The 12115-nt window shown below is 50.3% G+C and overlaps 1 protein-coding gene across 1 annotated transcript in view; it reads right to left on the bottom strand.

Moving 5' to 3' along the window:
* IGF2BP2 (insulin like growth factor 2 mRNA binding protein 2) overlaps nt 1-12115 on the bottom strand; it is a gene marked incomplete at its 5' end in the record, with an annotated part of 41162 nt that overhangs the window by 14413 nt on the left and 14634 nt on the right. Inside the window, 4 exons of the mRNA XM_026036378.1 lie at nt 2450-2722; nt 5777-5840; nt 7275-7326; nt 8470-8518. Of these exons, the coding sequence (XP_025892163.1) occupies nt 2450-2722; nt 5777-5840; nt 7275-7326; nt 8470-8518 (438 nt within the window). The remainder of the gene's footprint in view (nt 1-2449; nt 2723-5776; nt 5841-7274; nt 7327-8469; nt 8519-12115) is intronic.

Below are 12115 nucleotides of genomic sequence, written 5' to 3'. Positions count from 1 at the left end.
CGAGGGTGCCCCGAGCAAAGAAGGGCCGTGGGCTCCAGGCTGCTGCCACAAAGCCAACTCAAGAGTGCAACATTGGTTGTGCCAAGGCCTCGCTGGAGGAAGAAGGTGCACTGGAGGCCAGAGCTGCCGCTTTGGCCTGGCAGGAGGCTTCGCGAGGCTGTCCCCTTCCCAGAAGAGGCTCTCACGTGGCTGCACGGGCCAGCCAAGTCCCGGGCCTGCCAAGGTTCGCACCTTGTCCAAGGCTGGGCAGAGGTGGTGGCACACAACAAGCCAAATCATGGTCAGGATATGGAGCAGGGCCTTCTTCCATCGCACAAGGTCTTCAGGGCAGGCACCGCAGGCAAAACGCAAGGAGAGATGGCTCTGCAGGGGAAACGGTTCCAAGCAGCGGTGTTTCACCTCAAGCTCATGGTCGGGAGAAACTGGCAGCAGGCGCATCCTACCTTTCACACCACGCATGGAGCAGGAGTCAGGGCATGCAAAGGAAAACTTTCCAGTCTCGGCTAGCAGGGCAAGGACTGCTGACCCTACGGGGGGACTCACCTGAAGAAGAAGGGTTTGAGGCTGACTCGGATTCACTACGGTTTGCTAACGGGAGGGCAGCACGTGCCTTCACAGCTGCTACATGGCCACACTCTATGCTTAGACCGAGCTGCTGGTCTCATAAAAGAGCTCCTCTCCCTACAGTTCTGGCTTCCTTTCTGTACAAACCTCTTTTTTTTTGTTGTTTTTGGCAATCTGTGGGAGTGCTATGGCTGTGAAAACCAAACGATGTTCGACTTGTTCAGTTGCAGAGCATTGCTTCTTGCTAAGGAGAGCCACCCACAACCTCTACGTCCTGCCAGGGACCCTTCGTGTCTATGTGGCTCCACAGACAAGGAGAGAAGGTTACACACAAAGAAGGGCATTGGCCTGTGGTCTTCTCCCAGCTTTGCTCTCTGCAAGGTGCACTGAGACCCAGGTTTTACCCTCTCAGGGCAGCTTCTCTTTCAGTTTGACTGAGCAGCAACATGTGAGTCCTAGGTTCAGTCAAGGGACATAGATATGCAAAATCTTCATACATTTCTCTTACCCAGACTGGAGGTTAACTTTCGTACCAGAACAGTCAGGCTTTGGCATCAGTCTTTTGCTAGTACTAGCAGAAGTGAACAAGGACAGCATCCTCCTGAACTACGCTGAGCTATATCCTACTTTGATTTGCAAACCACTAGGACACGCACATTGGAAACGATATTACAAAACTCAGTAGTGGTCAGCACATTTCAGAGACAGCTGATTACCAGCTGGGTCCGGAAGAAATTCGGCTCAAGCAGATGCACTATTACGATTTAAATAATTTCCTCTAAAAGCTTCTCTGAGAAATAGGCCGCCCTGGTGGATGGTTCTGGTACAGGAGTCCTATGTCCTGTGGGATCATCGGTTTCGGGATGATGAACATGGGAGAAGACAGCTTTAGGTTAAACACAAACAAAATCTAGGCAGGAACAAACCGTGCAAGAAAACCATGCAGAAAATCAGAAATGAAATCAATGTAAACATTAAGAAGAAAAACATGGAAAACTTCAGCAAGACAATCTTTTCTACTTTTTTTCCCCCATTTTTCAAAACTAAAAAAAGTTAGATCAAGAAAAAAGCTTCAAATAGTTATAAAAAGCACAACCCTTTTCAAGACAACTTTCACACAATGCCACGTTTCCCCCTAGACTAACTCTAGCACATACTGAGCACTGGAGGATGAACAAACCCAGGGCAAAGACCACATGGGCACTGCTTTTAGGATTCCCCTTACATATTTTTATTCCAAATTCATCTTTTTTTTTTTTTTTTTTTTTTTCTCTCCCCATAAAGCCTTGGCCCAGGCCACTCTCATAGGATGAGAGCTATACAATCAAATAGTGGCTGAGGAAAGCAAGCCCATCAGTTTTGGGGATTATCAGGGCTTGCTATATTCCGAGGTCCAATGCAAGGCCAGGGGTCTTCCCCTTTTTTAAAGTACTGGACCTCGGAAACCTTCTTCTGGCGGTGGTGGTTAGTATGGATCCCCCTCCAAGAGACTTGATGCCCTCAGACCTTGCTGGCCAGCAGCAACAACTTGGGGAATAGGCTCTAGGGCAAGACCCAATGTTGCAAATCGATGGTAAAAGGGCCAGCTTGGGAGCACCCAAGGAGACAGGTGAAGTCACTGTCCCAGCAGGAGCAGGAGGTACCAGCTTGTTGCTGGGTTTTGCAGGTTCTGCAGGTTTAGCTGGCCTGGCTCAGGTTCCCCACACCTGGTAGAGGTAAATTGCTGCATCTCCCTCACCCTCCTCTGAAAGCCACAAGTAAAATAGTGTTTGCTCACAGTCCAAAGCAATGAAACATCCTGCCCTTCCCTCTGACCCCCATATGCCATGTGCCAGGGACCTAACAGAGTCCTGTGGAAGGAAACAAAACCATTCGAGGTACTTACTTTGACTGGGTTTGCTTAGTAAGGTTCTTTATGGTCAAGCCCTCCTTTCCTATGATCGCACCAACAAACTGCGTGGGCACCAGCATCCGCAGTGGGAAATCGAGCTGTTTGGGCTGCGAGGAGCCCCCCGGGGAGGAGCCCTGCTCCCTGGAAGAGTGGCCCCCGCGGCGGGATCGCTGAGGGGGCGGAGGGGAGCTCACCTCTTCATCCGGGATGTAGGAAATCTTGAAGGAATAGTTCTCAAACTGGTGGCCGCTGAGCTTCTCAATTGCTCTGAAGGGCAAGCAGAGGAAGGGAGCAGTGAGCGTTATCTCTTTGGGAGGTCAATGCCAGGTCCAGCAGCTCTGGGAGCCAGGTCCCTGCAGAGACCCCAGCAGGGCCATGGTCCCTCTCCCACCCTACTTCCTTCTCCCTTCCTACTCTCTCCCCTCCTCCACCGTCATCACTGCACTGAGGAAGGTGCCCCCGGAAAGGTGGCACAATGTTCCCTTCCCCGTTGCACCAGCAGCCAGGCTGACACCGCTCTGGGGTCACAGAGGGCCTCTCCTTGGGCAAGGTGGGAAGACAGTCCAAGAACACAGCACTTCATGTGGAGGAAGGAACACAGCCCCATTGGGGCTGGAAATAGAGGAGGGTGAGTATCTTCAGGAAGGGCTGGCAGAGCAAGGCCAGGCAGGACAGGGAGAGAGACAGAGAATCTCCCCTAGTCACGGGGACATGCAGTATCTCACACATCTGCAAACAGGAGGCAACATCCAGACACAGTGTGAAGTGGCAGAGAGGGCTGGTTAGAAATGACCAGTGCATGTCTGACCACATACCAGAGAGGCCTCTTCAAAGCTGCTTAGCACAGCAGACCCCTGACTGTGGGAAAAGACCCAGGGAGTTACTGCAGGCTCATCAAAGCAGCCAGGGAGACCACACTAGAGGCAAAGGGCCACGAAGCCAGCACGAGGCTGCACAAGTGGGGACACTGCCGTGAGTGAGAGGTTCAGCTCAGGAGAGTCAACTGAAGGAAGGGACAGGAAGGGACACCTGCCTTGCCTAGTGCACTTCAGCTTTACTTTAAGCTCTGTACAAATGGTTCTTTCCATGGCATATGAAACACTGAGGTAGGGGGGCAAGCCACAATCTCTATATGTGTCCTAGCTTCTTCGATTCGTTCCAGGCCATCATCACCTTTTTTCGTTTCTTTTCTTTTTTTTTTTTTTTTTTTTGGCAAATGCATTTTGAATTCTCTCAAGTGAGACTAATGGTAAATCCCTTGGCCAGATTTCTGGCCTTGGTACACACATCAACTTCTCATCAGCTAAAACCTCAACTATAACTGTTTTTCCTTCACCATCACTTCTCTCATTTCAGGCCTCTGCAGTCACCTGGTGAGGAGCAGGACACCGAGCAGGCTCCAAACTTGTTAACATCTGCATTTGGGAACTAGCTCGACTGTCTGTGACTTTCTTGTATGAATTCAATTTTGAATTGCCTCCACTGTATTAGAATACCCTGCCAATAATTATGGGCTACATAAATCACTTTCTGGCCAACTCAGTGCTAGTAGCTAACATAGGACTGAAGTCTTTACAAGTCTGTAATAAAGAGTTTTGCTCAAAACAGCCCTTACATTTCTGAATCAACTCCTAAATTGACAGAGCTAACATATTCTTTTCCTGTTACCTTCCTTCGGATATGGTAGACCTAGAGATTGAGATTTTTACAATGACCACTTCATTGATCCACAGGCACAGTCAAGTTCTTACCTTCCTTTTCATTTTCCCTGTTCTTTTTTTTTTGAAGTTCTTCCTTACAGGGGACAATTGTTGCAGCCTTTTCTATAGTGTCTCTACACAGTACAAAAAAAAAACTTGCCCACTGCTGGTCTCCATTCCCTCCAGAGATCGGCCACTGACAACTCTCCTCCACCTGACACCCTTCAACCAGTCTATCCAAAGACTTTCTATCTTTTCCATGGCAGGGGAACTTTTCAAAAGCCTTTTAGAAGTCTATTGGTTGATTTTCTGCTGCTTACATTTTTAATGAACATCTTTATTTTAGGATATTCTCCTGTTCTATTGGCATAAATATGACTATTGTGGCTATATTGTAGGGTTCCTGTGAAGCAGTTAAGTCCATATACATGGCTGTTACGGTTACCAAATGGTTCTTTCACTGGAATATTTTGAGCCACGCTGTCCAAGGCCAAGCCAAGGGACGCCTGTCTTGGTCTCCGGGAAGCAGGAGCTGACGCTCTCTCAAAACTTTGGTATCCAACTTAAACTTTCCCCAAATGACAAGGAGCACCCAGATTTACTCCACAGCTGCCCTCGCTCAGAGTGGGTGGCTGGATGCACCAATGATGAACACAGTGCATTGCCAACTCACTGCTGCAATTGTACCTGCCTTCAGGGAGAAATAATCTCTCGGTGTAATTCTAAAAAAAAATCCCAACATTGTACAAGATCTGCTGGGCTCCTGATGGGAAGAAGTGGATCCCAGACACCCTTCCTTCTTTGACAATTCACATCAGTTTTTTTCTGCGCCAGGTACTGCCTCATCCCCCAGTCTTGATACGGAGGATCCTTTAGGATCAACAGACCCCTAGAGTAGAACTCAACCTCCCCACCTCATTTTTAGGCCTGTTGATGGTGTAGCTATCAGCAAAAAGAAATGAAGAAGGTGGGGGGAAGATTCAAGGGGAAAAGAATCACAGCAGAGACAAGACACAACACAGCTCAATTTAAAACCAAATATGTCTGCTGTATGTTAAGGAGAGCTGCTATCAGAAAAGTTTGACAGGATCCACTCAGATAACAGTACAGCATTTGGTGTTGCATCCAGCAAACCTACTTCCACTGTATTAAAAACCACCTTGGACACAAGAAGCAGCAGTCTGATGACTCCAGAAGGGAGACAGACAGACTGCCTTGAATATTACACTATAACATCTTAGATGCAAGCCCACGAGGTCTACAGAGAAGAAAAGAAAAATGGGGCAGTTTGGAGAAATGGTCAGAGGGAAAATACTGAGACTTCTTTGGGAAAGCAGTGGGTGGTGGCAAATTTGTCCTGTCTGCAAGATCTGTAGTAGGGGGAGCTACCAACAGGGCTGGTTGGGATCTGGATCACCTAGGGTCTACTCTCCCTCAACACTGAAGGCTGCAGCCTTCTATGGACATTACAGACAACATCTGTCCTCATTATATGGAGATAAACCAGCTCTTGACAGTACAAAAAAAAAAAAAAAGGGGGGCTGCCATCTGATTAGACAAATTGCAAACACTCCTGAGAAAGAGAGAAAGATAAGATTAGAGTAAAACAAGAGCCACTTACACTTTTGCTTCTTCTTTAGTCGCATACGTTACGTTGACAACTGCTGTTTCTGTGTCTGTGTTGACTGTAGGAAAAGCAACAACGCAGGGTGCATTAGCTCATGGGAGAAGAGGATCTTCCCCTGCTTTGGTGGCCACCCCATCGTATGTTGGGCAACCACAAACATAGGAGTTGAGAGCTAGAGCATGATATTGGCTGGCCACTTGGGAGAGGGGAAACGTGCTCATGGACCTGGTCTGGGCGGCCGGGGTGATTACAGGGCACAGGTAAAATGCATATGGGACCCGATTCTGCTAAGGTCAACTTAAATCGTCACGCCCACCCAGATGTATTTTGGAGCAACATAGCTCTCCTTTGACACCTATATGTACGAGGCAGCACAGTTTTATTTTCCCCGTTGCCTGTGTGCTGGTCTGGCGCCCAAACAACTTGCTTGGCAACTCTGTGAGCCAGGGCTGGGGCCTCCAAGACAGGAGGAGGGATCCCAGACACCGTTGCTGTATTTTTCTCCCCGAGAGCACAGACGCAAATGGACAAGCCAACGAAATGCCCTTTACTGGTTTAAGATGGAGATCTTGGCAATTCAAGGTCTTTTAGTCTTGAGCTGCAAGCTTAGCTCTCTCTTACAGCTTCTCTAGAAAAGGGATGTTCCTGCCAGTCTGTGGTGTGTGGGTAGACGCTGGGTTTAGCTGATGCCAAGGCTACACCAGGCAGCAACGGTTTTCTTTACACACCGATGCCACCTAAAGCTACTTTAAGCATCCAATTGACCATGGGGAATTTGACATGCTCAACTGGAGCATCTGGTTCTGAAGGGCTGGGGGAGAGAGCAGTAGGTTTGAATGCAGCTTCTTTGAGGTGCCCACTCTGTCTCAGGACCTTTTGTCATATTTTTTTTTTCCCCTCCTATTTTCTTCCTGGCCCAAACAGTAACACGTGCTTTATCTTCCTGAGAGGATTAACGCCAAGTGCTGTCAGCAGAGAAACAAACTGCTGCACAGTCCCCGCCTGGCCCCGTGCCCCAGCAGCAAGGGCAACCACATGCCTCACAGCCGAGGGACGCATGGCATGGGCTCCTCCGGGCACCTCCTGAAGTTCAGCACGGGCAGCCCAGTGCTTCCTGATGTGCTCTGGACAACACTCCTTCCCACGCCCTGCTCAAACAGTACGAGGCTGGTTAGGTGCCGTCGCCAACTGTGTGTCCTTCACAGGGACAAGGGCAAGCAGGAGAAGCCAAGACAGCAGAAACACGGGAGGTGCACTGCCCAAGTCCTCTTGCTACCAGGCAGACAATCCCACCTCTGCCCTGTGCTGCCAGTGGAGGTCGGGAACAGGCGCCAGCAGGGTTTAGCCCTGCTCCACGTTACTGGGAAAAGCAGATTTCACCCTATGAGGTCCGTAAAAGAACGGGGGGTTATTCTTCTGCAGAGGGCATGCTGAGCTGGGGAGAGGTGCTGGGATTTCTGCACAGGTGAAGACCCACGTCAGACTGTCTTACCTTGCTCTACATTGTCCACAGTGCCATATTGAGCTAACAGGCCATCCAGCACCTGGGGGAGAGAGCAAACAACGGAGGTGAGGCAGGCGGGAGAGGCTGCTGGGCAGGCGGGCGCATCTCCTGCTGTCCTCAGGCAACCTTGGCAAGCAAGGGGCAGCAGGAGAGCCAAGCTCCATCCCTGCCTGACCCACGATGAAGAAGTCACCTGAAACAAGGCGACGAGTTCCGCTGGCTTTGGATACTCAGCCGTCGTGACAAATGGCCTAGAGGCACTTTGAGGCTTATTAGAGAGAGTGCTGCCCTCTCCCAGGCAGCAAGCCCAGTTTCTGCAAAGGGCACTGAAACACATGGGATTTGCCTTCTTAGTGGCCAGACTATTTTCAGAGTTGGCAAAGCAGCAGCCTAAGAGATGGCTTTCTTAGCAAAAACAGGGCTGACACCAAAGGAATTAGAGAGCTAGGTCTCTCTGCTCCTCTTCCCAATAGCAGGCGTCAGACCTGGAAACCACTCTCAGGGCAACTTGACAACCATGTCCCAGGCTGAGCAGATACACTCATCCCAAAGAGCACTCGACACTCCTTCTCTCCTCGATCGGGGCATATATCCACCCCAGATGGGCCAATGATCAGGAATCCAGACTGTGACACACAACACATGGCCAGCATTGCCTCAGAGTGTTATTCACCTGCTCGACCCCTTGGTTGTGTTGCTTTCAGGAGGACTCATCTGGTCCGTGATCCTCACTTCAGTCTGGTTCACAGCTCATGTGTTAGAGTAGCTGATCTCCTTCCTACCTTGCTCATCCTAAAGCCTCACGGTGACGGAAACCACAGCTGAGCATGAGAGCAAACACCCCACGTTTCCTCAAAGCCAGCCACTTGCACAGGCAAGACAAGAGATGTTCTCAAGAACTGCCTGAAGCCTTTCGGAGTCCTCTCCCACCTGCTGCCTCCCTTATCCTGAAGACCCTCTAGTGCTCAAAGCAGCCCATGGAGTCACCAGGCAGGAGAACATCTTCTCTGCATCACCCCAAGTCTCCCACCCTGGGTTAGCAGGAAGGTAAATGGGGCTGTGTGCTGATCACACCCGCTGTTCAGGCATGAAGAGAGGAGGAAGAGGAGGATACAAATGGGGGTGTTTTTAAAACCACCTTGCCCTTGGCGGGGAGACAGAAGGGGAGCCCAATGCTTCTTACCTCCCACTGCAGGTGCGGGGGGATATTCCGGATCTGAATCTTTCGGCTCCTGCAAAGACAAAGCTCCAAATCATGATCCGAGGGGCTGCACGTGGCAGCCCTGGGGCTGAGAGAAAGCAGCCCTTTCTGAAGGGGCTCTGAGAGCCAGGCAAGGCCGTCTCACTTAGCTCTCCATGGCCACCTCCCACTGGGGCTGGACCTGTCACAGGAGAAATCTCTTCCCATCACGGTTGCGGCTCCGTGTTTCCTAGGAAACCTCTCAAAATGAAAACCTCCAAATTCACTGCTCCTAGCAAGATCTGGCTGCTTTCAGACGGGAAACATGTAGCCTGACCCTCAATCCACCCCCCTGCTCTGAGGGCTTCCCTTAAACATGGCTACCATGCCCAGCTTGGCCATGGTGCACCCTTGGGCCACAGGGGTGCACCAAGCATTGCGAAGGCTTCCTAAGAAGGAATGGCCACCAAAACCCTTCCCAGCCTCACTGCAGGTGCACTGCAGGGCAGCAGTGACTTTAGAGAGAGCCAAGTCCACGAGGACCCAGGTAAGCCACTCCTGTTCCACTCTGTGATCTGGAAATCAGATTCAGAGATGCTCCCCAAATGAAAGACTCCACGGTGGTTTGGAGACAGGGTCCACATCAGCATTCATAATTTTGCTCTTAATCAATTAGCTCCAACTAAACCATGTCCTACATTGTCACCTGGTCCAGCTCAAATACCCCAGTGCTCACACAGTGATATCTGCTGGCTTTATGGTGCACCAGTACCAGGGCTGGTGCTGTCAACAGAGCATTCTTTTCCTTCTTTGATGCTCTTTTCCAACAAGATCAGCTCATGAAGTTAACTCACTCTGCAGCTGCGCAACCACCAAAGCCGAGGCAAGAAGCAGTGGCAGTTGCAAAGCAGAGCAGGACCACCTTTCCCAATCACAGAGATTAACATGAACGCCAAACCACTTCCTCACACCTAAATGTTCAAAACGCACGGTATGGATCAGCAGCTGGAGGTATCGCTCTTTTTGCAAAGGTTTATCCTTGCAAAGGTTTAATCTATTCAAAGGTTTGTCCTTTAACCTCCTGGAGGTTCTCATACCAGGCTCAGTAATGCAGCAGAAAAATATGAGCTCAAGGAGGAATTAATTCCAGCTAGGGGAAAGAGCAAATCTGTTGTGTGCAAAGGTTGCCCTGCAGCTGCCCAGGGGGCTGAAGGGTTCTCCTTCCTGCAGGTACAGCAGTTGAGCAAGGAACTGCAGGAACAGGTAGACCTGAAGGAAAGAAGAGCATCCCTTGGCCAAGTTATTGCCAGCTCCTAATGACAAATCAACCAGGAATTTAGTGTAGAACAAAACGGGGACTTGAAATAACAAAAAAGAATAAAGATCTTTTAGGAACTGCAGGATGAACCCTGGGCCAGCAGCAGCAGCAAGCGCTGGGGCTGGTGCACCCTCTCCAAAACTCTCCGCTCTGATCGCCTGGCCCATCGCAGGGCCGAGCGCTCCCTTCCCAGAGCCCGGGCACCGCCTGTGGCACCCTGCCCTCGGCTGTCGGGTCCGGGACGGCGCCCAGCTGTTTTTGGAGCTCGCACTGTAACAATGAGAAGCGAGGACTGATGACAAGACGGCCAGCGACTGTCGTTCCTAACCAGCCTGCTGGGACAGAGGCGCTGGCAGCAGCAACGCTCCGTCTCAAAGCGTCCCGGTGACGGGTGACGCGATGACACCAGGAACCCTGCTCTGACGTGATCGCCAGGCACCCATTCGAGCTGGGGGAACTGCAAGAGCTGCTGCTTGCAAGGGCAGGTGAACCATGCAGCACCGTTGTCCAGGAACTGGAGCGGCCAAGCAGCTCCATTTCTACCAGAAGCCACCAGTTTAGCATCCCTTGCACGCTGCCAGGCATGGGCAAGCAACACACACTCTGCAAAAATGTTGGAGTCACCACAGAACCCTACTTGCTGCTTGCCGGGTCCAGTCAGCACCCCGAGAGCCACGGTGGATGCTCCTCACAAAACCATATAGCCATATGTCATCACTGGCCAACTTTCTTCCAAAATCTGGAAAATGAGGCTGAGAAAACGTAACATACGGAAGAAACCCACACGTCGCACCCTTTCGAGAAATAAGCAATAAAAACAACTATATGAGCCAACAACCACTTGTTGTTTGGAAAGGGTCCAAATAATGCTGTGGCACAACTAAGGGACGCCTGTGCGTTCTGCAGGTCGGCAAGACAAAAGAAGAAACACGTTTCTGGTTTGAAATGTTTCCTTGTTGGGAATTAGCCCCGCTCAGGGTTGGTTTTGCTGGGAAACCTGTTCCGCACGCTTGTTCTGGGGAGAAACCAGCTCAGTGTGTGCCTGTCAGTGAAAGGGAACTGGTGCAATGAGCCTGGTGCACTTCCTCCACGATGAAAGTCCAAAGGAGGACTAGATGGCGGCCCAGCTACATAAAAACACATGCTGGAACACGTTGGTCAAGGAGAAGACACGACAGGGAGCAGGGGTCCATGGGTGGCAACACGTCACTTACGGATCACTCCTGAGGCATCGCAGATATTGTTATTGGCCACAGTCCTTCAAGTGAAAGGGTCAAATCCCTGGAATCACAAGCCTTCCTCTGCAGGAAGTAATACAAGACTGAAAGACCCAAGTTCTCAGGCAATTTCAGACACTCAGGGCCAGAACACTTTCAACAAGCCCCCTTTTTCTGTCTCATGATGACGAGCACTTTTGAGGCGCTTTGAGACAGACATGGGGACCAGGATGAAACCTGGGGGGAAACATAAAGCAGAGAGAAAAGAAAAAGCCTCTTTTTTTCCTGAAGATCCAAAGTTACCAGAGCAACATAGCTTCCACCCAAGAAGCCAGAGGTCACTGGGTTCCCGACACAGGATCCATTTGCCTCTACAGCCACAACTCCTGTTAGCCACGTGCCTTCCTTTTACTTATTTAATCATGTGGGACAAGCAGGACCTGGCATTCGTGTCCATTTTTGAATATGACTTAGGGGCCTAGCACTAGCTCCAATGGATGACATAGGAGAGGAGTTTTCCTTGGCAGAGACCTTGGATGTCTGACACATAGTACTAAAGCCCACTAGTCACACGACAGATAAAACACAGGCTCCAAAAGAAGAAAGGGAAAGGAAGATGGAGGCTTCCTTTCACAGGAGAAAATCCACCTGCTAAGTTATCACTTGCTCAACAAAATATCAACCTATGACCACACTATCTCCTTGTCATGGTTTCATCGCAGTCCCTCTGCTCTGCGGATATTCGTGGTGCTCAGAGGGAGAAACAGCTACTCCTGGTCTTCAAACACCTGCACTGTGGCCATCAGCCTGCAAAAAGCATCTGCAGGGGCACTCAGAAGAACAAGGAGGAAGATCAGGGTCCATTCTCCCGCCCTGCACTGGAGGGGCTATCAGGGAAACGAAAGAGAAGCCAACAGGAAACCAAAATCAAATCAGCAATGGATACCAAGACCTCTCCCATCTGAACAAGGACCTGCTGTTTCATACAAATGCTGCACAGATGACAAGTGGCTCCCACAAGTGGCTCTCTCTCTGTGCTCCTCTCCATCTTCTTCGTGGTCCTTCACAGACTCAATTTACAGTCTAGTTTCTAAATTGTCATCTCCCCACTGCA

Source organism: Nothoprocta perdicaria, unplaced genomic scaffold, assembly GCF_003342845.1.
Source record: "Nothoprocta perdicaria isolate Ctin4 unplaced genomic scaffold, notPer1 scaffold_177, whole genome shotgun sequence".
Taxonomy (NCBI): Eukaryota; Metazoa; Chordata; class Aves; order Tinamiformes; family Tinamidae; genus Nothoprocta; species Nothoprocta perdicaria.
This window is presented reverse-complemented; position numbering and strand designations above follow the sequence as displayed.